General features: G+C 47.3%; 1 protein-coding gene across 41 annotated transcripts in view; it reads right to left on the reverse strand.

Annotated features, from left to right (window-relative positions):
- The window catches only part of CELF2 (CUGBP Elav-like family member 2), a 955758-nt gene that overhangs the window by 83341 nt on the left and 846937 nt on the right, over positions 1–25480 (reverse strand). For all 41 annotated transcript variants that reach the window (XM_072749549.1, XM_072749560.1, XM_072749545.1 and 38 more), the window contains one exon: positions 25351–25433. In XM_072749549.1, coding sequence (XP_072605650.1) covers positions 25351–25433 — 83 coding nt within the window. The remainder of the gene's footprint in view (positions 1–25350; positions 25434–25480) is intronic.

The following is a 25480-nucleotide window of genomic DNA, read 5'->3' on the forward strand; positions in this document are numbered from 1 at the left end:
GCAGTAAATTTGACTTAACATATTTCATCAAGTTTGCATTCCTATGAAGAAAAGCCTTCTACATCTATTTCCTTGAAGATCTCTTTGCACATGAATTTTTCATTCTATTGTAGAACAACATTTTGCCTCAAGTTACGCATTAAGGTACTATTTAACTTCTTGGTCTCTAGCCCTGTTTAAAAACAGATGAAATAAAAAAAAACCAAAAACCAAAAAAAAAAACCAAAAAAAAAAACAGATGAAATCTAACAAAAGGGGAAATTTTAAGAGCTCCTTCCTTCCTGGTAGGGGAAGGCCGGGGGGAGCGGGCAGGGAGAACCGAATGGAGCCAAGCATGCTCCTTAGAAATTGGTTAATTTTGGTCATATCTGCGTATTAAGCGTTCCATCCCATGGACAGAAGGTGGGAACTCCCAGGAGAAGGGGATGGTTACTGTGGTTCGCTGAGGTCATCTCTTGGGGGACCTGATCACACTTGCAGTGAGCTGGAGCTTTTTGAGGATAAGTGCTGAGTCTTGCACCAGACCTGTGTGTGGCATCCACGAGGACATGTAGACTGCCCCTCATGGCATGGGCACAGCTGCCACCACACACCTCCACTCTCGGGGGAGGCCGTAGGTTGGCACCGGTCCATGCCAGCCTTCCAGGACAAAGCTCCCCCCACTTTATCCCACCTCCTAAAGTGTCAGGGGCACCTGGCTCTCCCTCCTCTTGTCCCCCCATATATAGACGGGGCCCCAGAACTGGGCTTTGCAACCCCTGCTCTCCAGATGGCAGATCTCTTGACAGGATCAGAGATCACCAGTTCCTCACTCCTGAACGCGGTGACCCTGGATTTGTCACAGCAGCACCCAGCTGTGGCTCGGGAAGAGGGAACGTGGGGGCAAAGCCCAGGGAGCTGTTCTAACCCTGGCAGCAGCCGTCACCACCCACACCTGGGTCCCATCACGTCCCGGTGACAGGTGGGCTGGGCCACCTGCCCCAGCACTCACAGGCCGCGTTCCCTCGAGTGCCCCCTATAGCTGGAGTCGGTCGTGACCCTGCAGACCCCGGGGCCTGCGACAGGTAAGGGGAGCCTCTGAGTTCCAGCAGCCGGTTAACACAGGCTGGGGCTTGGGGGAGGCCCGGGGCCGCCGCCCAGAGGACAAACCCGTGGTGAAACTCGTTGAACCCCAGCCGGCTCCGATTGAGGAGTTAACCACCTTTAACACGAGATTCAATAAAACATGCCATTTTTAACCTGAAGTGGGTTTTTACAGAGTCACTCTTCTGCATCTCATTACTAAACCTGTCCTGACCCCTGAGGGAGCAGCCGTGATGGTACATATTATAAGCTCAGGGCCCATAAAATATTTAAAGGATGGAAGAGAGGGGGTGGGGGGAGGCGGGGGAGACGTGACTTCCCACCACACGAGAGCCAGGCCCCGAGTGAGAGAATGACAGGGCTCCGGCCCTCTGAGACAAACGACAACTTTTCCTCCCCCCCCCCCCCCCCCCCCCCCGTGGTGGTGCAATTGGGCTCGTGCAGAACCCCTCCTGCCTGGCCACACCGGCCACCGCGGACACCCCAGGCACCAGCACATTCTGCCCTTTTTCTCACCAAGGTTTTATATATGGCAAAAATAAGTTTTTAAAAAAGATTTTATTTATTCATGAGAGAGAGAGAGAGAGAGAGAGGCAGAGACACAGGCAGAGGGAGAAGCAGGCTCCATGCAGGGAGCCCTATGCAGGACTCGATCCCAGGACTCCAGGATCACCACCTGAGCCAAAGGCAGGTGCTCAACTGCTGAGCCACCCAGGTGCCTGCAGAAAGAAGTCTCAAAAGATTTCCCTCCCACTGGAGGCGTGCCCTGCCTGCAGCTGAAAGGCTGTGTGAATGGTCATGGGGCCCTCTGTTCCAGGAAGGCACCCCGAAGCCATGTAGACTGGCCTGTCTCTCCATGTAGGTACATGGGGCATTTTTGGTCACAGTTCTACTATGCTCCACGCAAGGGAGGGTACAGAGAAACAAAGGTAGCTTCTGCAAAGTTGACTGACCCTTACTAAGGACTTCAGTATGGTCAACTTGCTAAGATACCTTTAGCAGAATGGCACCTCTGCAAGAAACTGGAGGACGCAAATCATGTGTTGCATCAGCCACAAACAGCCCATAGCTACCCCTGGTCAGTGAAGTGGAGAATTCAGACAATTTTTGAGAGAGAGAGAGGTGTGTGTGTGTGTGCGTGTGTGTCTAAAACAGAGGAAGCCTTTCCTTCTCATTTTCTTCTGTGCCAAACATTGCTGTAGGCTCTTTGTGTGTCTTAACTGTTCCAACAAGCCCAAGACAGGTATATATGGTGAGCCAAGGAGGGTTGGAGAGGGAGGGGGGGATACACAACCTGGTCAAGCCAGACAGCAGGTCAGTAGTGGAGCAGGGATTCAGACTCAGGTCTGTCCTGGCCTGGAGCTTATGTCCCGACCACTCCTCCACCCTGCCCCTAAGCATATGTCCACAGAGTTGTGCTGCAAGTGGATTTGGGGTTTCTAAGAACCAATAAAATTGCCATGATTTCCCCCTTCCATAGTAAACCCAGAGATTGTCTAATTTTCTTCCTTTTTAGAATCATATACGAGTGTACACAGATGTGTATCAGTGTGTATTACACATGCATGTAAAAAACATTTTAAGTTAGCCTCAGAACAAGAATTACTGTATTTTCTACAAAAAAAAAAAAAAAAAAAAAAGCAAAAGGAAAGAAAACTCAAAAGGTTGCAATGATGGAAAAGAAAAAACCCATGGCCTTATCGCCATGTTGGGAAAGTACTGCCTCAGCGAATGTGCCATTTGGTGGTGAAGGAGCTGTTCTGTCCTAATCCAGAGGTTCAGGGCTGATTCTTCCAAAATCCCTTCATCAGGTCCTTCTACACAAGACACACACAGTGGAATCGGACTCTGAGGTTTGTTTCATGGGCCAAGCTCTCTGAAATGTTCTCCACCTACATCGATGAGAAGTGGACTGATGAAGAGCAAGACTGGCTCTCTCTTATTCTCTGAGAGGAAAATAATTTTGAGTCCTTGACATTACCTGTTCCTACGTTTTGTGGTTTCCTCCCAAACTGGGAGAACAAGGAAGGACACTAGAATCCATAAAAATCCATCAGTGTGGACCACTTATTGCTGGCTGAGCATCGTTCGCACTAGAAAGTTGGCGCTGGAAATTGGAGAAAACCGAGCGCACAGCTGCCCTCTGAAGAGGGAATTCGTTGGCAGAAGCAGAGTGCACGGGATTCATCTATACTTTGGACCCCCGTGCGACTCCAAATTGCTTTTGTGCCATACCACGAACGGAGTCAACACAGTAAGTGTGGTTAACGTTCCACCAACATTTGCTAACCTAAATTTTTGCAAGAGTGATCCAAGCCCAGGAAATCACCATGGCTTTGAACAGGATGACAATAAAGAAACAGAAGTCACCTTTTCTCTTCCCATGGCAAGTCACAACTGGGGGAGAAGACTCCGAGTGGAAAGAATTATTTCTTCCTGATAGTCACTGACTGATACACATGAAGTGCCACCAGCACTGAGAGCGTCAGCGCTAACTGAAGTCATCTGAACTATCATTAGGATTTTACCCAGCATCAAAATCTGGAGTGTGGGGGGGAGCGGAAAAGAAAGGTCCCCTCAAAACCCAAGATAGCGTAACTGGAAGGAACGGCTTTTCTGGCTCACCTGGCAGGAATGCAGCTAGTTTCATTCCACCCCCAAATCCAGGAGAAAAAACCTAGAAAACCCAAATGGTATCTCTGCTTTTGGCCTATCGGGCTACAGAGCAGCCTATTCAGCTATAATGATACGATCTATTTATTACATCTCTATTATAATCATGTGTGATAACAAGGGTGGGGGTGGGGGGGGGGTAAAATAAACAGCACAACCGTTCAGTCCACGGGGGAAATTTTTTTTTTTTAAATAAAATAAGTAAAATAAAATAAGGCGGGAAAATTAGATTACTCTGGGTAGAATTCTGTGAGGGAATTTGGAGTCTGTTATGGTGATTAAGTCATCATTTCTGACAGATTACTCTAATTGGCTGTCAAGTAACATTCCACAGCCCCATCTGTAACTCGGGTGTCCTCGTCACTCCGCCTGTGTTACCTTCTGTACGCGCAACACAGACACACAAGAGGAGGTACGGCCCGGCATTTATTACACTCATTAGCTGTGATTAGGCTCCGTGTTTTCATATCAAATAGTCACACAAGCTTCCATTTCGCTTTACTGACTCTTAAAATTACAAGAAAAATGAGCAGGCTCCAAGTAGGAGGCATGTGAATGAAACACAACTGTTACGGCGAAGTGGGCGCCTATCGCTTTCAAGAGCCTGCTATTCAAGGAGAACGTCACTCCGGGCTTAGTTTGATGTTTCTGGGAACTATTAGAGTATATTACTTAGAAAGGTTAATCTATGTCTCTCTGTCACCCTCCAGTCAAATGTGGTACCTCATTAGCTGTTATTTCTGTAGAAGGCCACTGCTATTGTGTTTAGCAACATTATTGTGAGCAGAAAACCCTTTCTTTGATAACATTTCAGGCCTCCCCTCTCATCACTGCGTCTTTGGGATATAATAAGCAATTCATCCGAGCGGTCGAGCTCCCAAATAAATCTGGAGCAAAGTAAGGCGTCACTAGTTAAAACGGTGACACTGCATCTTGCTTTGTCTCGAATCTTGAGATGTTTTAATGACAAGAAAAACCAAAAAACAAAAAACCCTGGAAGGCATAAAAGCATTCTGGAAACGAAGACAAACGGGCAGGCTTACTGTACGAGAGGCTTTGTAGGATCCCAGTGCTGCTGGGACAGGCCCCAAGTCCCGCAGAAGACCCCACGAGGATTTGGTGTGACAGCTGGGAGACCACAATCACTCCTGATTAATGAGCCCGAATTAAGAGAAAGGTAATAATTTGCCCTTATTGCTACATGGGAAACATACAGATACCCTTTCTAATCGTGATTTCTCTTTTGATTGTGGAATTGTCTTCCAAAACCAATGATGGATGCTCCAAGAGTCATCCTTCCAGATGTTACCCAGATGCTAAATTAGACATGCTGCCTAATTGAGCCACGCAACACACACACGGAAATAATAATGCCTGGCCTGGCCATTAAGGAGTGGTTTAATGACCTGGGGAGTTCATTTATATTTCCAGCACTATGGCTCCACATGCCACAGACTTAGCATAACCTCCTGTGTGAAGACAAATGAGTCCAGTTTAAAAAGAAATTGTCCCCCCGACAGTAGGCTCCACCTGTAATGGCCATCTTCGGGCTCTGCTCTCCCTCCACCTTGGGCATAAGGAGACCCCGGCCTGCCAGGCTCATGGTGGCTCCTTCCCCAACACCAGCCGTTTTCAGACTCCAGTGAAGTGGGGTGAAGTGAGCTCCGTGTGTTGGTGTGTGGATCACGGGTCCCTCCCTCGCTGGCCTTCACCCTGTGTGGGGACACCTGCCTGTGACCTGGCCCTTCGGTGCCAGGAGTCCTGGCCAGGCTGGGAGCTCACCTCCTCCCCGGGGCTGGACCTGGTTCTTTGCCATCCCTGGGACCGTTTACTGGAATCATCTCACCTCCCCCCGCCCCCGCAGCCACACCCCTGCAGGAAACACCCTTTGGATGGTGCAACCTGCTGGCCTGCGCTGGGGCTTGGGTCACCTGCTGGCGCCCGCGTGCTGGGTGAGATGAGACGGCTACTGGGTCCGCTTCCCCGGGTCCTCCCCGGGCTGCTGCTCTGGCTTGGCCCCTCCATTTGCTGACTTTTCTTCCCTTTGGAATTCTCCATTTAGATCTCATTTCCCTTCAGTTTGTTTTCCTTCTTTTACTCCTCACGATTGCCGTTGCTGCCACCTTGTTGTTCGCTCCCTCAGATTCCTGAAATGGCCCCCTCTCCACTTCGGGCCCTTGCCTTCCAAGCATCTCATACACCACTGCCTTTTTAATCTGCCTAAAACTCTGGTCTAGTAGTTTCTGTCTCTTGCCCAAAAACTTTCCATGATCTGCCAAATTAAATTCCAGCTCCTTGGCCTTCCAAGCGACTCCATGCTTTGACCCCAAATTACCTTTTCAGGCTTGTTTCTCGCGATTGCTCAACATTTCTCTTCAACTCTCCTCAAAGTGGACAACTCCCTCTTACTGGAACCTTATCCATAGGCTCATCCCCAGAAAGGCATGGCAACCCTGCTCCGCCATAGAAAGAGCGTGTTCCCTTTGCCAACGTAACTGCTGTGTGTTTGTCACCTAGGAACACCTACCCATCTTGTGCAATTGCCATTTTGTAGATCATAGAGAGTTGAAAGGTGACAATTTCCTAGGCCGAAACTTTGTATATTGCATAGCAACGAGATTGCATTATGTTCTTGTCAAGCCCCCAAAGTTTAATTCATGTAGGTGCCCTCCTTTGTAAGGTTCAGAGAAGCTTTCCAGTAATTCTTCTGCAATATTTACAAGCTGTGTGAGCTCAGTTAAGTGTGAACTGGGTGACACAATGCAAAACCACTCCCTGCACCAACCGTGGGGTCTACGGGTGTTCTGCGTGCAGTGCCGAGCTCCGTTCGCCCACTCTCTGCGGCTTGAGCGCTGTTAAGATTAGCGATGCTTTATCCAGTAATCTCAGGCTCCCTTTCAACTTCAAGGCGAACTAAAGCCACCACAAGGATACCCTTCTATCAAGCAAATCTTTAAAACCTCGGGTTCAAAACTAACTTGGAAAACTTAAGCCAACTGTATCTTCTCTTGAACCTTCTGACAGGGTACCGGCATCTCATCAAATCCACAGAAAAGCCCCACTGAATTTCGCATTCTACTGATCCTTCCCTAGCTTAGTGTCAGAGTCCTGAGTTGTTTGAGTTGCTCCGCCAGCCACGTTTATTAATTAGTGTCTAACATTTCCATCTCTGCAAGTTGTAACCTCTCATAAAAAATGCATGGTTTGATTGGCTCAGGAGTGACAACTCCATTTGCATCAGACAAATAAATGCCATACCTCAGTCAGCGGCCTTTCTCCATCAGTTTATTTAGCTACCTCCCTGGCCTTTTGGATTCATACTAAGTGAATGGAAGCAGACAACTGGTGTAATATTCCTCTCTTAATCACGCTTAGGCAAAAATGATTAAGTCTTTTTTTTTAAACAAATGAGGCTGGTTTTTAAAGAATTATTCCCTACTAAAAATAGATGGCAAGTTTGAAAAAAAATGCCTTAGGGGCTATTTCGTATTAGCCATGTTTAAAATGCAAATCCATTAAACATCTGAGCAAGACATCTGATATTGTTTTTAGCAACTCTATTTATTCATCTCATCTTCTGCAGTAGGACTAAACTTTGGCTGGTATTTTGCCAAATGAAGATCTCCCCTCCAGTGTTGCTAATTCCTTATGAGTTCGAGTTTAATTCTACTGTCTCATTTTGATTTCTACCTTCTACTCTCATGTGTGAGATCGTTTACCAACTTTGGAAATTACTTGTTGGCAGCGCTCAGGGAAATTATGACGGTTCAATTGTTCTATAAATACCCTCACCCTGGAGCTCAGTCTTCTAAAGATCAGATTCTGGTTTAGGCCTTCAAGTACACGGCACTGTAACCAAAATTCAAATGGCAGGGGAAAGCTCAGAAAGGGGATCCGTTAGGAATATGGGAGACATTTTATATGAAGGAAGCGAGGCAAGAAGCCTTTGTTGACAGCACTTGGTCTGCAGTGGCTCATCTATTTTGATGGTTTCTTCTCTGAATGAGGTCTTGGAAAACTTGGGCTGCTTTATTCTGTGGTGGAAAGAACATCAATTACAATCACAAGGTCTGGGTTGGAGTCTTGGCTTCGCTAACTCCAAGGACATACGGTCAGGCCACTTGACCTCCTGAAGCCTTGGTGAACTCCTATTTGGAGCAAGGATCATAATGGAAATCTTAATGCATTCCTACGATTGTGAGGATTGAATGAGATTATATAATCAGCTGTAGAGAAACCTAGGATTATAAAGAACTCTTGGGATTTTTTTGATGTTGAGAGAGTGTCAATGAATAAAAGCTATTCCTGAGAGTTTATTCAAGGCACATTTTTTTTTTTTTTTAAGGTTTTATTTACTCATGAGAGACGCAGAGACAGAGAGGCAGAGACACAGGCAGAGGGAGAAGCAGGCTCCATGCAGGGAGCCCGACGTGGGACTCGACCCAGTTCTCCAGGATCAGGCCCTGGGCTGAAGGCGGTGCTAAACCGCTGAGTCACCCGGGCTGCCCTCAAGGTACATTTGTTGAGTAGCATCTATGGTGTGAGGCTGGGCTCTGAGAATGTACTCTCTCCTTGAGGCATTTGGAGCTTAATACAGGAGAGATGGAAAGGTGAACAATGGGGCAGTGGGGGGGGGGGGGGATAACATTCAGCAGTGATGCTAAGGGATGAATCACAGTATCTGCTACAGTGGATTACAAGGAAGGAATATTTGGTTCTACCTTTGTAGAAGTGAAACGACACTTGTGTGGGATCCTGTGGCTGGAGTACAGTGCATGAACAAGAGTGTCACAGAAGCTGGAGAAAAAGTAAGGGACATAGTATGGAGGTCAGATCTCTCCCTTAAGGCTCAGTAGGTGTATCCATTTTTTTCTGCCATAGACACAGCACAACCATGTTCACACACTCCTGCAGTGTGCTGGGGGTAATGTGCAACCCCAGTGTCCTAATTCCACCCCATCCTCTCCCTCTCAAGGGAGCAGCTGGAAGATGAATGAGTATGGTCATTATAGGATAACTTTGCAAATCTCTTAATCCCCTCTGTGCTTCTACTAGCTGTGGTGACAACTATAGTCCCACCCGATGAAGAGGCCAGAATTCCAGAGACACTGCCAAGGGAAAACATAGGATTTCCTTGCTGATCAGAAATGGGGTACGGAGATGGGGCAGTATGGGAAGAGGAGGGGTTGAGGAGGACTTCTGGCTTCTTGCTTCAGGAGGCGTATCCATCCACTTGGATGGGTACTATGTGAAGAGGGCCTGGGTGCTGGTGGGAAGATGACTTTAGTATTGCAACAGCCTGTGGACCAATTGCATGGAACTTTCCAGTAGCAACTACCAGATACTAGGTTTGGGGCTTGGCAGAGACATCTGATTTTCAGATCAAGATGTGGGAGGCAGCAGGGCACAGGAGGCAGAGGCAGAGGGAGCCATGTGGATGAATGATGGAAACTGGAGATTGTGCAGAGAGGGAATGAATGGGTGAAAACAGAACTCTGGGGCATAGTTCTCTCCTTGCCATCCTATGAGAAACAGCACATTTCTGTTTTTGGGGAGAAAGGTAGGTTGTCAGTGACTTCTCTTCGCTGTGTCATGAAGGACCTGGAAGGCTCACGGCTTGAGAAGTCTTTACAGGTTCTCTTTTGCACTCAGCTCTGCTCGGACCTGGTTCTTCACTGTTTCAAGCTTTAGGCCAGATCCAACCTTTTCCCTTCCAATACCTAGCCTAGCCAGGCAGTGTGTTCATTCATTATTTAGAATTTTGTTAAAGTCTAAGCTCAGGGCAGCCCGGGTGGCTTAGTGGTTTAGCGCCACCTTCAGCCCAGGGCCTGATCCTGGAGACCCAGGATCAAGTCCCATGTCGGGCTCCCTGCATGGAGCCTGCTTCTCCCTCTGCCTGTGTCTCTGCCTCCCTCTCTCTCTCTGCCTCTCATGAATAAATAAATAAAATCTTAAAAAAAAGTCTAAGCTCAATTCTCATTTTCCCACTAAGGCCTTTTCACGTTACCACGGGAGATACGTAATATCAGAATTATCATAAAACTTGAAGGGCGTTTCATGTTTAGAGAAGAGAGTCAAAGTAAAATGCTTCTGAGCATATCTGAAGACCTCCAACTGCAACATCTGTCCAACCACATGCTGTCAAAGATATTGAAGGTCACGGTCCCTGGGATGCCATTTGGGGACCCAGGCACTGTGTACGGTTGCCTTCGAGAGAGACCTGCCTCACGAGAGGTCCGGGCCTTGTGTGCAAAGTTTTCTCCCATTTGTCTTTTCCCATCCCTGACTATGAGTGGCTAACTCCTGTGAGGCGAGTTACAGAACATGGGTGTGTCCTTCCAAACTGGCAGGACACACTTCAGCTCAGCCAATGTCGTCAAAGCACCTTGAGGAGGCCTTAGCAAACATCGCCACAAAGACCAGAATGTCCTCCCCCTTGCTCGCCCCCTCCCTTTCACGCTAAGGAGATTTCATGGTTAGTCAACTGGGGGTTGAGAGTCTGGAGCTCAAGTTCACTAACGAGCTGGTGTGCTGACCGGGGCTGCTGTGTCCTGCTGCTGAGAGGGGCACCGACTCGCACTTCCTCCCAAGGCCAAGGGTGAGGGGGCTCAGCACGTGTGACTCTGAGGCACGGTGAGGACCAACGGCACAACATGGCTTGCCAATACCCAAAAGTGCAGGGTTAGGAAGGAGAAGCTCCTCGGCAGCTCCAACCAATCAATTCAACTCTCCTGAGAAGCCCAGAGTGGGGAGAGCAAAGTGAGGACGACACACAGCGTGTCATGCACAGGCCTCCCTTGTATTTCAGTGTCTCCCTTACCAAGAGGTAGAGTCTGGTTCCCCTCACGGGTTGGGATGGGCCTGTCTTGGACCGGAAACCGGCAGAGGCAGCACCAGTGCTGGGGCCTGACCTCCAAGGTGACATCAGAAGGCAACGGTGATGCCAATGATGCTTCTGTCCTTGGGGTCAGAAACTTAGCTGAGGGCTCTTCTCACGAGCTGGCTGTTTGGTTGTGATAAGCAAAATAAACACAAGATGTTTGCTGGTCTGACTCTCCCCTTCTGTGTGCCTTGCCTGGGTCCCCTTTTCCGTGCGGGTCTAACACACGCCAGCAGGTATGTCACCCTGGAAGCATCCTCCTCTCGGGGTGCACTCATCTCTGGGCCCAGCCCCTCTTGGGCTTCCTTCCCTGCCTGGCTCCTGCTTCTTCTTTCGGCCGCCATTCATGCTTTGACGCTGGTCTGATGAGCAACATTGGGACTTAGGCAAATGCTGGCCGTGTTGGTTTGAGTTTTTCGGTGGCAACAAATGACTCTGTGCCTACAGATCGCCACCCAGGATGCCTGCTGTATTTCAAGGGCCTGTGAACCACCCGACATGTGAACCATGTCTCCAGGCCTACAAAAAGGGATGGAACACAGGCACCCACTCCAAGGAAATCCCACAACAACTACCTACAACAGGTGGATTTCCTTTGAGGCCCCCAGATTCACACCCACATATATGGTTATAAAGTGCCTCTTCTCAGAAGCCAGTATGTCCCACCCCTGGCACTAACATGTAGCTGAACTGCTTTGTCAGCACAGGTCTCTCATGCTGAGGCCATCGAGAGAGATGGGACAGTGTGCTTTGCTCCCCTGGTGAGGAAGTGCAGGTCCACGGATGACGAGACAGCAAGGACTCCACACGACTGTGGTTTCTGCAAGGTGGGACCGTGCTGCCAGAGTGTTAGGGATGAACTCTGTGCGGCAGACAATTGCTCCTCTTGGCTTCCGCATTAAGCTTATTCTGGCCAGAAAACCTGTGCTTAAAATAGCACCACATCCGTTCACCCCCTTATAGATTGGGACACATGACTTCTACGTAAGTCTCACTCTGGTGAGATTTTTTCTTTCCGGCAGGTCTTTGAGAGTTGATGGGATGGAAAACACACAGTCTTCCAGCATGCAAAGATGCTGCTGGTCAACAAAAGACCTCCTCCCATGCCAGTGACCTCTTTGCCTCCTTCCTGACGTGTCTCCACATGGTCAGGTCACCCAGAACACTTCGGGGACATTTGCCGGGGGGTGGGGGGGAGGAGGGGAGGTGGTGTGATCTCCAGCCACAAAGGAGCTGTGCCCTCTTGTGCAGATGCATCCACACTGCTGCACGAGGTGTGTGTGCACACACGGCAGAGCCGTCTTAGAGTGACTTGTGACACATTCCTGGGACAACAGCCCTGGTGCGGCCTGGTCCTACGAGTGCCTGCGCGTCAAGCGTTGTGATGCATGCACAGCACCCAGGATCTAGTGCCCATGCAGGTCCAGGGTGAGGCCCGGGAGTCGGCCTACGTAACACATTCCTTGATGACTACAGCGCTGCTGGCCCACGGAGCCCACTCTGAGGAGCAAGACTACCTGCGCTTGTGGGATCAGCAGCAGGTGGGAGCACTCCCACGCACCCAGATGTGTAGGAGGAGGACACAGGTTAATCACCACCATGCTCTTCCCGGGGCTGATGGTGCTCATTCTCCAACAGTGGTTCTCAAACTCGGCTGGAGGCTGGAATCACATGGAGAGCTTCAGCAACACCAATACCAGGCTCCTCCCCATCCCCCGCCCCCCTGAGATTCTTACTGAATTTACCCGTGGCCCAGGCCCAGGCATCTGTAATTTCAAAAACTCCCTGGTGAGTCTGTTGCACCGCCTGAGTCACTCATCACCGCCCTCGCTGTAGACGCAAGTGGACTTAACCTTAGGGCCACACTTTCCCTTTTCTTTGTCCCTTCTGTAAAAGTTCATTGCGTTCACCTGTCAGTTTCGGTGAATGGCCTGGAGGCTCATTCCTACTATCTGAGTCTTCCTCAGAGCGTGGAAGGAGAAAAGGGATCACCGTGTCCCCCTGCCACACATCGTATGGTGCAATGGCAGGGACGGATGGGTTGTCTGGGTCCTGAATTCCCGATTCTCTAAGTGGCGCGTTTGGTATAACCTGGCACAGAAATTGCATGGGGAACAGGCTCGGGGGCAGGAGACACACCATGCTCTTGCCCTCCACCTCGCCGCCTACCTGTGCTGAGCTTTTGCGTCCTCATGTAACGTGACTGGAGGACAGTACTGTCTCCAGAAAACGCTTTTAGCTTCCATAGCCCATGACCCACGATGAGATAGGGTCTACTTTCCTCCATGAGCCCTCTCGTCCTCGGCTGACCCAGAGAACCACACTCAAGTAAACAGAAATCTACAGAAATCAGCCCCAGGGGTTCCTAGGTTTGGGCCTCTTGGCTTTCCTTACTGATGAGATTTAGTTTTGGTTAGTGACCTCCAGGGGTTGAACACCTGGGCAACACCAACTCAGGAGTGATTTGGGTAACTCGATGATTAGGATTCTCTAATTGATGCCCCAGGGGCATCTGTGAGTTTTGGTAGGCGTTGTGATGCTAGTTAATGCCTCCATGAGCTGCAGAAATCTGAGATACGACCTGGCCAAACGTAGGCTGAAGCGCCTCTATTTAAGTGCTCGTTTCCAAATATTAGTGAATCATCATCAGCTATTAGTAATGGATTAGGAATACAGGTGAAGTGAAGCTGAATTAGAGGACACTTGTCTTTCCCATCATCCTTGTATCTAGGTGGAGGTCAGCTAGCAGCCAGCAGAGACATTCACTGATTTGTTAGAGAACTCTCCTCTACTAGTCAAAACTATCTTAATGCTTTTAAGTTTGGAATGACAGACTTCTCGTGGAAAGGGCATCCAGGGGGAGAAAACAAATTATTTAATCACTGTTCTATCATTTGCCTGGTATATTATTATTTTTAAGAGCTCAGGTGTATATAAAGCCCTTGGCTTTATACAGTGCTCAAGGCACAGTAAGCGCTCAGTAAATGGTAGCTATGACTATTATTTTTATTAATATTTTATTAATAAAATTAACTTTTATTAAAAAGTCACTGAAAAATATCAGCCAGGGACGGTTGGGTGGCTCCGTGGTTGAGCATCTGCCTTTGGCCCAGGCCGTGATACCGGGGTCCTGGGATCGAGTCCCACGTCGGGCTCCCTGCAGGGAGCCTGCTTCTCCCTCTGCCTGTGTCTCTGCCTCTCTCTGTGTGTCTCTCATGAATAAATGAATAGGATCTTTAAAAAATACATCAGCCAAAAAAAAAAAAAAATACATCAGCCATGTAGACAAAACATCTATAAAACCAAAATTTGCCAAAAACATACTTCTGGAGTTCTAGAACTACTGTTCTGAATTTACCCCCAGCTTACAGTACATATGCAATGACAACAATTAACTTTCTATTTCCTGATCCATGTGACCTGCTGACAGTCGATCCTCAGTACGCTGGACCTCATGTACCACTTAATACAAAACATGTGGCACAGTTTCCCAGTATGTGTTTAAATATATGCTTTTCTGAAGAAATTAAATATAGCATACGCGTGGGTAGGCGCACAAAGCACACAATCCGACCTGCAGTCACCCTGTTTAATTTTCTGGGCGGGGGTAAATTTCTAGGGAACCCATTCTTCACGTTGACTTGGTCCTTCTGGTCCCTATAAAGGACAGATGCACAGATGTGGGGGCCCAGAGAGCCCAGAACACCCGGTCTAACCACACGTGGTGTCACATGGCATCTCGGCTCCCACAACCAGGCCAGCGGCAGGGAGGACACAGGCCCGAGTCTCCACGACACATCCACATATCTGCATGCATGTCAACAGCAATCACGGCCTGATGACCAGATGGAATTAACCATAGAACTTGCCCTGATGCCTTAGTCAGCACCCAGCCTCTGGTCCTGACTCGCCTCCTGAAAACAAAGGGGGAGAACAGAGCAGGTGGCTGGATGGGCAGAGAGAGAGGAGGACACCAAGCTCTCTGGACTCGAGGGAAAGCGTCCTGCTGACCATCTCCTGGCCCCTGCCTCTGTTGCGGCAGAGGGGGCGGCTGCTGTCCCATGGGGCTGCATACAATCCCATCTGTGGTGCTTGCTTCTTTCTTTTTTTCTTTTTAAGATTTTATTTATTTATTCATGAGAGACACAGAGAGAGAGGCAGAGGCATAGGCAGAGGGAGAAGCAGGCTCCCCCTGGGGAGTGTGATGCGGAACTCGATCCCAGGACCTTGGGATCATGACCTGAGCCAAAGGCAGATGCTCAACCGCTGAGCCACCCAGGTGCCCCTGCTGCTTATTCCTTACTGCCCTCCTCTGAGGTGGAGGGGCTGGTCCCCCGTTTTCAGAAGCAGAGGATTCCAACGCTTTGGTGGCCGTGCAGACTCATGCATCAGTAAAACAGGGGTGCAGGCCCGGCTGTTCTCTAAAGGCAGCGGGTCTCCTTGGGGCAGCAAGGCGGGATGAGGCAGGGAGGCTGAACTACTTGTGTGCCAGCCCTCGTGCACAGCCACGGCCTGCTAGCTGTCCTGCTGCCCCACGCTCTGGGGGGTGACGGGGTTTGTGCCGGACCCTCAGAGATGAGCCCAGCCCCCACTCGGCCCTTCCCCTACGGATGGACACAGAGCCAAGAGATGGAGGGGAGGCCAGCTGGACGGAGCAGGGCATTAGAATGCAGATTGGGGACTGGGACCCAAAGCCTGTGGATGCAGATAAAGGAAAGGACCCTAATAACATGAATGTTAATGAGATGGTGTTGGTAAAGCTACATTCCTCTGAAGAAAGGTGCTGCATTTATAATCATTTTTGCAAAGCAGCTCCTCTTATAGGAGTGACTGCCTTTGATCTGTAGCTCCCTCCTGGAGAGCCCGGTGTGAGGAACCTCATACCCAAGTCACAGCAAACGCCTTGCCGCACCCACCCGTGAGGTCGGTGGTCCCAGCCTGTGCAAGAGAGCGTGGCTTCGCATCGCTGGCAGAGCTGCACAGCTCAGTGCCCGTGCCCAGGTGGCATCAGGACTGGCTCCTGGGGGAGGGAACCAGCTGCCTTCCGGGGAGGCCTACTCAGCGAAGCACCAGGACCCGGATGCTCTGCCCCTTGGGTGAGCTCCCTGGGTGACACGGCCAGCGTAGTAGTAAAGGAGCTGAGGATTTAGATTCATTTCAGGTCAGCTCCAAAGGGGGCGAACGTGGGCATTCTGAGCTTATCAGTGAAGCAAGGGCACTACCAAGGGAGCATACTTTCTGCTGGAAGTCTCCAGAAATGGAGGGACCTGGAGATCTCGAGCATGCAAGCCTCCACTCCCTGACCGGGGGCGCAAGGCCCCTTGGCCTCTAAGGTCAGAGACTCACAGTTACCAGCTGTCTCAACCCTGGAAAGTCACTCTTGAGTTTTGGCTCCTCACCAGCCAATGGGGCCATATGATCCACGCCTTGTGGAGGTGCTGTGACAATTCAAAGGAATACAGTCACAGAGCCTCCACATGGTGCCTGATATGTGGGCAACCAATAAAGAGTCACTTTTGTAGGGATTTTTGTTGTTGTGCTGTGCTGGCCTCCTGAGTCACGCTCCCTACCCCCTAAGATGTGGAAAACATCACGCCGAACCCACTACCACGCCGAACCCACTACCAGGAGACCATGCGATGGGTGAGTTTCAGCAACTGTGGCTTCTAATTCTAGTGCTGTCACTGCTTCACTAGGGGAGGTCAGAGAAGTTAATTTAATCTCCCAGTGCCTCAGTGTCCTCAGTATAACAAGGTGAACGCTATCAATACATCACCTGAAATATTTTTAGAAGGGATAACAAACAACACCATAAAGCCATCTACAAACACAGATGACTCACTTGCCCATGTTAACTGGGGACAGGAATCAAACAGATAAGAGAAATCCACCAATAATCCTGAGGCCTCATTAGGTTAAACACCCCTACTTGCCAAACCAACGCTATAAGCAAGGAATTCAACTGACTTGTTAGCTTTCATCACCTCCCCTTCCTCTATTCCTTGGTGGAAAAATTATGAGTGGTAAGCTCCCTGTTGGTTCAAAACCAGAGGGGAGTGGGCAGCAGATGTCCAGAGAACCTCAAAGTGGAAAGCCAAGCCCCGAAGGGTCCAGACGAGTCCATATAAAGTACAATTGGCCCTTGATCAATGCGAGGGTTATGGGCACCAACCTTCAATGTAGTCAAAAATCTGTGTATAACTTTTGACTCTCCAAAACCTGAACTCCTAATGAGCCTACTGTTGACCAGAAGCCTCAAGAATCACATAAACAGCCAATTCATCCATATTTTGTATGTTGTATGTATTACATATTGTGTTCTTATGGTCAAGCAAGCTGGAGGGAAAAAAAAGTGCCATTGAGAAAATCGTAAGAGAAAACACGTTTTATGGAACTGTTTTTATATAAAGAAAAAACCACCTGCACGTGGATCCACACAGCTCACACCGGTGTTGTTCAAGGGTCAACTGTCCTCTAAAGTTACTAACCCACCACGGAAGCAAGTCAAGTCACGTCTACCTGCCTGGCTACCTCTTGAGGTGAACAGGAAGACAGTCAGGTGTCCACGCAGACGTTCTTCCTTAAATAGGACATCGCTGTAGACAACGCCCGGGAGGAAGGACAGTCCTGCGACATTACAAAGGACTCTAAGAGCCACTGAGCCCGAGCACTTCATTTTGCAGATGAAGGAAGGAAGCGCTTTCCAGAGCTCTTCAGAGCTGCTGGGGGCGGGGCTGGCAGGACAAGGATGCGCTCTGAGTACTGGTGGGAAGTGATGACAGTCAGGAACAATAACGGGTACAAAAGAGAACGTTTGTCACCTTGTCCCTTTTCTGCGATCTCCTGCAGGCAACTGTTTATTGTTGATGCTTTCATCTTGGTGACTTGTGGGCAGTGAGAGCAGTAATGATATGGTCCTGAGATACTGCTTTATTATCAAAACAACTTTAATAGCTTATGTCCCAATACTAATGAGACTTCCAGAGCACCTGTGCATGGGGACGGTCTCCAGCTCAAATGAGGGAAGGGGACACGGAGCTTCTTTCCTCCCAACCTTCCAGAGTGCTTGCCCGGCACTCAGCACACTAGATCTGGCCCAGTTGGAGTCCAAGACTCCCTTTGATCCTGGCCTCCCGCCATGCTCCCCGATTGGGTGGGTGGGAAAGAACCCTGGGGCTCCTGGGAGACCTCTCTCCACACCCACCCGTCACATACTTTTTCATGGCCTGGATCTGGAGGCGGAGTACTGGCCAGCCCACGTGTACTGGACACAGTCTCCCGAGCTGTGCCCACCTCACACCTGACACATTCACGGTCTGCCCAGCATGCCGGTGACATATTCAAGGTCATGAATCCTGCTGGCGACTGCGTACTCTGGAGGCAGAACTTGAACTCTTTTCCAACTGTTTGTTTTTTTTTTAAACAATTCCCTTGGGGCTGTAAGTTCAAGCCCCATGCTGGGTGTAGAGCTCACCTAAAACTAAAATCTTAAAAAAAAAAAAAAAATTAAAAAAATAATTTCTCCTTTTATTTGGCCGTCCTAACTCCTTCCTCTGCAATTCCATCTAGACCTTTAATCAAATTGGTGGATCCTCCCCACAATCTTCTTTTGAAATCTTATCAACCTCTAATGGAACTGGGATCTAGTGGGTGAACGTAGTATCCCCAGGGTAGTCTTGTGGTTGCAAAGGGAAACGAGTACCTCTGAAATCTAACTATTACTTCTTTTTTACCACTGTGCCATCCTACTGTGCCCTCAGGTGTTACCAAAGAGATGGCAGTCTTGCTCAACAACTTTGGGCAATTTTGCACCCCGGGCCGGGCCCCTGAGCTAGGTCCTTTGCACAGATGCTCTTGTAAGTCCTCACAGCAACAGTCCTGGTAATTAAGTATGTAGTTGAGGGGCTCTGGGTGACTCAGTGGTTGAGCATCTGCCTTTGACTCAGGTCATGATCCCAGGGTCCTGGGATCGAGTCCCGCATCGGGCTCCCTGCAGGGAGCCTGCATCTCCCTCTGCCGGTGTCTCTGCCTCTCTCGGTGGGCCTCTTATGAATGAATAAATAAAATCTTAAGAAACAAAATTAGCTATGTAGTTGAGATTATGCTGTTTGCAAAACCAAATAAACAAGGCCTTCCACCGAAGTTCTATTCTATTATCAAGGGTGGTGTCGCTGCTCCCTGTTTTAGCCCTGGGCTGGCTGGGCTGCTCGCTTAGTCATTTTCAACTTTTCACCACCAGTGACCCCTCATTCATTAATTTTCTCCCACAGAAAATGTGGGTCCTTGTATGGAACAGGTCCTATTTTAAGAGTGCCTAGTTTTTCATTTTAGTTCATCAAAGCCATACATCGCTATCTGCCAGTCAAAGCAATTGAACTGAATGCCTGCCAGCCTAAGGCAGAAGAAGCCTCTGCTCAAGTGGGCACGTGGTAAAACTTTATGGTGGGGGAAATAGACTATTTCCAATGGCTTTTTGGTGGAGTATTAAAATGTGTGCTTTCCCAGATCCATTGGGATTGGCCTGCAGACTGGGAACCACTGGGCCCGGGGATTTTTGTCCTCCTCTTTCGGTCCCAGGCCTAAACCAGCGGGCTGGCCAGCACCCCTGCTGCACCTGAATCCCACTTGGGGTGCTGCTTCCTGCAGCTTGAGCCCATCTCCTCCCCGCTGGCTTGGCTCCGGGTGGGCAGGTGGACCCCTGAGGTGCTGCTCCCTAGGCACACCCTGACCCTGACGCTCACTCCCCATCCCAGGCCCTTCCAAGGTTATCCTAGAAACAAAAAAGCAAACCCTACATTGTGTTTAGTTTTCATGTCTGCAGAACCCAGCGTTATGCTGAAACAACACAGGCAGCAGGAGAATAGAGGCTTTGGGCAAGTCCTCTAGGCCGCCTGGTTCAGCCCAATTCAGCAGATGCAAATCTGAAGAACAGACGGACACCCAACCCATGTCTCGCTGTACACACTCCACGGCACACACATTCTGTATGTTGGGTTGTTACCTGAGGAGAGTTCACACCTACAGAACCTGTCAAGTAGACACTATGTCTTCTGAGCACATTTCTTCAGGGGCTCAGGAAGCTTTACATACATTATCTCATTCAGCGCCTACTCTTCTGTGAAGGAGGTAGAAGGCAGGGATTATCGCCACTAAATGGCAGCTCTGGAGTACCCTTGCGCGGGCACTGTGCGTCAGCCGTGATCCTGACTCAAAGCAAAAACCAACAAACAGACAAACCAACATAAGAATTATACAGTTCACGAAGCCTACTGTAAGGAAGGTGACTAGGAAGTGATTAACAGTATGTTGGCAGGCCAACTACAAAATGGGATTTTTAAGCTCTCTCTTCCTGGTTTTATTTATTTGGCCAAATTAATACACCGCACATGGATGGCGTGTGAGTATCTATGCATCCATCAGCGTGTGTAGGATATAAATTACACCTCGCGCACACACGCTCATAACAGCAAGTCTACGTTCATCTATTTTGGAGCACTTGGAGTACTTGTGGGCACAACTGCCATTTTTTGGGAACAGAACTTGACGCCTCTGGAAATATCTTATGAAACTAACTCATTTGGGCATTAGATGTCCAAGAGCTATTTATGAAGCGCCAAGCATGTACAGGCGTGGTGGGCTCGCTTTGTTTTTGGGTGATTTGGTTATAAATAGCGTGGCTGCTACTGTGTTTCCCTAGCACCCAGAACAGTTCCTGGCAAACAATAAAAATTCGATAAGTACTTGTTGAACAAGTGCATGAACACCCTGTGTGTTCTACATGATACACGATTCTTAGGGCTGAAACTTGCTTGGGTAGCTGTTTTGGCTGTTTCTTCCTGTTTTAAATAAATGGCATCTGAGAAGAAACTTTATCTAGCCTGGCCTAGTTAGGCTTGGATTTAAATGAGATGATTTGGGGGCGGGGGGTGAGGGCATGGAGTGGGGAGTTTCCATATGATGAGATGGAGTTTGAGGGATTTTATGACAGAAATGATGACGATGATGATGGTAATGATAAAATAATCATCATGGCTCTGAGAACAAAGGCATTAAATACATATTAATAATTAGAAGAGGTGGTTCAAAGAAAATGAGTACCTCAAAATGCATTACAATGGGCAAATTGAATTTGGTCCCAGTGAGAGCCAAGCTGTTCTGCTGAAGGAATATTAAACCCCAGCATTCCGCTCTTAAAGGACACAGGGGGACAATTCTATGGAGAGTTGTGTGGAGGGCCGCCTGGGAGGAAGCAAGCGCCTACCCGCGTAGGTAAATGATCTCTTCCAGGGCAAGCCAAGAAGGGGCTCATTCACTTCATGTGGGTGAACACACTTGTCCCAGGAGGCAGTTTTATTTACAGCCTCTTCCTACCGGATCAGACTCATTTGTTTTTATATCTTCAATCTACGTGCAGTCCTTGCTCACACTGCATGCGTTATTATAAAACACCTTTCCGTAAGCCACCACTAAAATGGAGTGCTCTAAACAAATGTTCTCTTAGGGCAGTAACTCCTTAATATAAACTGCATTTAATAAAACTGGTAGTGATTCTAAAAAAGAAAGCAAGGGGTAAGGCATAGGCAGAGGAAATGTCTGGAAGAAATTCGCAATTAATATTTTACAAGACATTTAGATTCTGATTCCTCCTTGCTGTTAAAATTTAAGAGCTTTTTCAAAACTATATTCTTCCCTGTTATTACATCCTTAATTAAATTAATTTATACAGTGAATGCTCTAATGATACTGCTGTAGATTTTCAATCAGAAAGCCTTACTGCCAGAGACAATATGTGTTAAGACCTTGAAAAAAGAATGATATAAGGGCACAGCACAGTCACTGGTACAGGGATATGTGGCCCTGGACATCTGATTATTGAAAAGATGGTGGTGGCTTTCCTGTGCCTCAATTAAGGTCTTTTTTTTTTTTTTTTAATTAAGCTAAATAGGGTCGGTGAAAACAAAACGAATCTCACAAGTTGCCTTTATAAAGGTTTCCCTCTGGGAAATACAATGGCGGGCAATGACATTTCTATTGACTCATTCTACCAGTTAGGTTGAGTCTTCCTGAACAAAAGAAGGAGCCACCTCTTAGCCCGATCTGCTGTATTGTCAAGGCAAAGGCAACCAAATTCTGTCCAGAAACACGAATGGCTCAGCTATGGAAAAAGCCAGGCTAATAATTTTGTGGCCAACCCAATGGCTCATCAAATAGCCTGGCCTGTGCAGACATACCAAGAGTGTTCTCTTCGGGTGACGGGAGTCCTATTCACTACGCATTTCAAGGTCAGGCATGCGTGCATGCAAGAACTGCTGCAGCGTAGTGCCCGGCACACAGTGTGCACTCAGGAATCATTAGTGTTTTGTCAACCTAACAAGATGCCAGGAATAAGTGAGGCATAGTGCTGCCCCAGATGTGATCTGCTACTTAAGTGTCAAGCCTCCATTTCCAGAGGAGAGCGTGGTCAAATCAGGGAAATGACCTCTAGATGCTCATTCTTTGCTCTGCCCTGTGTTGAGCTGTTGAATTGGCTCCTTTGGTTTCCAATATTGTATTTCTAGGATTTATGGTGAGCATTTCAGACGATGAAAGACCTAGTGTCTTCTCCAGTCACATGGGGTGAAAAATGCATCCTTAATGGCTTTGCACTGCCCTGATCCCTCACCCTATCTCCCGTCCACTATGGAAAGGGTCTCTATGACCCATGCATGGCATGAAGGAAAGGTGCCTTTAAAGAAAATTTCACTCAGTGGAATAAGACAGTGCCACCAGCACTTTTTCCCCTCTGCCATACTGAGTTCTTTGTTTCTCTCAAGATGGAAAGATGGTCCCTAAACATCAACCAAGTTTGGTTGCATGATAAAAGTTCCCTATGATACAAAACATCAGCTGCAAAAGAAAATTAAACAGGGGGGAAAAAACCCAGCACTATTTGATCTTGTTTTAAATGGAAAGTTTTGGACACTTTAGAAAAAAAAAAAAAGCAGCAAGTGCCTTTTTAATGGATTTTATCCGCAGGAAAAATGATTACAACCCAGAAAAGCTTTAAAGTGTCAGCTGCTGATGCGTTTTTCTTTATCCCTTTTATTTTTATTCAGAAAGAAATTGAAGGCATATGGCAAAGTGCATCATTAATTTCTTATTAATTTCATAATATGAAGGCAACCAGTTAAAATAGTAGTGCTACAACTTTAAATTACCGAACTCACTTGGTAGTTAATGAGAGATTTAGCACAGCAGGGCTTCTGTTAAATTAAGTTGTGCCTTCACATCACAGTGGGAAAACAGGTGTATATTGGTTTAGAATTATGGAAATGTTGACTAATTCCAAGGCTTGTAATCAAACAGCACGGCACCCTGTAATATTTTTCCCCCCAAAATATGCATTAATCTTTTATGTCTGGTCCCATTTCTTCCTGTCCACCAAAAGCTCACAGCTAAAAGGAGACCGCCTTTCATGTGTTTCCTATAGCTGTTCAGGGGGACGTTTATCAGATAGGACTATCCATAAATGCAAGATGTGGAACCCTGTCACCATTTACCTAATTTGAAGTGGAAAATGCAGCAACAGTGTGTGCACTGTGTAGGCTGGGAGCCTACAAATCAGACCCGACTTCTCAAAATTTCCCTTTAAGCCACCACAGGTAAAGTTGAACTGGATAAAAAGAAAAGCAAACATAATCCCCAGGCCATCTTTTTCCAGCCCCTGAATTCTTGCACTTACTAACGGGTCTCCAAGATCACCATTCCTGACTTCTGCATGCAGAATTTTTAAGAAGAGAAAAACAGAACATACACAACATTATAAAAACAACAACAACAAAACACCAAACTTAAGATGCTATTTGTTTGCTAGGAAAGGGTCAGAGTAATATGTCCCAAACAGAAGCAGACTTGTCAGCCCCTTGTAGGGTTTTCAATATGGCCCACTCATCATATTGACTCTGGGCTTCTTGAGAGTGTCTTCACCTACAAGGATGACATACTGGGGAGTTGTGTGCAGGTTTTAGTGGAATGGATGAATTCAAATTACCCAAGCTTTACATTAATTTAAAACAGAATGTGATTTGGCATTAATAAACCCTACATGCTACATAAATTCATCATCTCAGGAATTTTTTAAAAAAATATACCTGGAAGGGATTTTGTGTGCTGATTACTATAAAGTGTTTCTTTTTAAAAGAAGGAATACCAAGTGGTCTTTGGGTTTGATTAGGAGACTGAGAAGTAAGAAAATTTTTTCCTATTGTTGGTTGAGCTTTGATTGTTTCACTTGGTAATGTGACCTAACACCGCAACCTTCTAGAATTTACATTGAAAAAATAATCCATTTATAAGGAAAACAAATACTTACATAATACTTAAAAAAAAAGTCATTGAGCAAAAGCACTTAGATGTACTAAAAGCTGCCTTACTAAAACCACCTTAAAATTTAGGGAGAAGTAGTGAAACGGGGAGGGAGATTTCTGCTATCACACACTTGCTTTCCTGAATCTTCTGCCCTTTGATTTGCTCTAAGGAAAAGGGAGAGGCTGCAGTGGTGTGACAGAAAGACCACAGTTCATAATTTATTACTTTTGGAGGGCGAAGGAGCTAATGTTTTGAAATTTTTTTCTTGAGTATCTTGCCACTACAAGAAATTATGAAATTTTCAATGGATTTAAGGTGAATTATAAATATCAATGGGTTTAAGGTGAATTAAAAATTAAACAAATGCTTTCTTTGGGGGTGATGGGGTATAAAATGCTTATATGTGCATATGTTAACATGAACACACACACACACACAACACGGGTGACCGTGTATGTCTATAGCACGAAGAGAGCAAAACGACAGCTAGAATTACACCCTGAAAGCATTAGGGACACTGCATTATCTTCCTTATATTTTGATCGACCCAGGCTTCAGTGAAATTATTATTGCACAGCTTACTACAAATTCTTCACGATAACCAATGCACATCATTAGATTATTAAATGAACTCATGGAAATTTGGGTCAGTGGGGAAAATATGCAAATGGCACAGGACACTTTATACCAGCATGCAGTATATAAAATTGCCACAAACCCCCAGAAATAACGTATTCTGATGCAGCAGTTACATACAATATCAGTTCACTTCTAGCGAATTGTACTAATCATCAAATATTACAAGGAAGGAAATGGAAAAAAAAATTGCGAGTTTTGTATTTTCTGTTCTCTATCAACATGAAGCCACAAATTAGGCATTAAAACATTGACTTTGTTAACCGCCATTGACTGTTGAGAAACCATTAGGAGGCTTAATATTATGGCTGTACAGGGTACATTTTGTCCTTTCAAAAGAAAATCTAAGACTAAATTTCAAAAGGGGCTCCTGGTGAGTAAAAGCTTTTACTTTTCCATCCGCTTTTCTTGTGTGTGTTGGGTTTTTCCCCCCTTTTAAAGTCTTAGCCCACCCAATACTCTTTGGCAGCCGCTGCTGCCCAGTGGGGTCACTCTGATTTTCTAACCAGGGGACATACTATTTGAGAGCTCTGCCCATCAGCATTAATGCCAGTGCTTCTTTAGGGGCTGGCCAGCTGGTGTGGCTGCCCCAGGGGGACAGAGGGGTCAGCACATACTTCTCAAAAGACCAAAGTCATTTTTGCCACTAAGAGCCCATAACTAGAACCTTCAGTTGAAAGGACCATTTTCAAGCAATAAAGTGATTTTGGTACAAAAGTAAACCGACTCACCCCAGGTAAAGTTTTAATATTGTGCAGGGCGTTCTGGGCCTCAAGTGCAGCTTTTCTTGTATAAAATGTTACGAAACAACAACCTACAGAGAGAAATGAAAAGGTTTTAGAAATTTCTGTGAATGCTTTG

Source organism: Vulpes vulpes, chromosome 2 (assembly GCF_048418805.1).
Source record: "Vulpes vulpes isolate BD-2025 chromosome 2, VulVul3, whole genome shotgun sequence".
Classification (NCBI taxonomy): Eukaryota; Metazoa; Chordata; class Mammalia; order Carnivora; family Canidae; genus Vulpes; species Vulpes vulpes.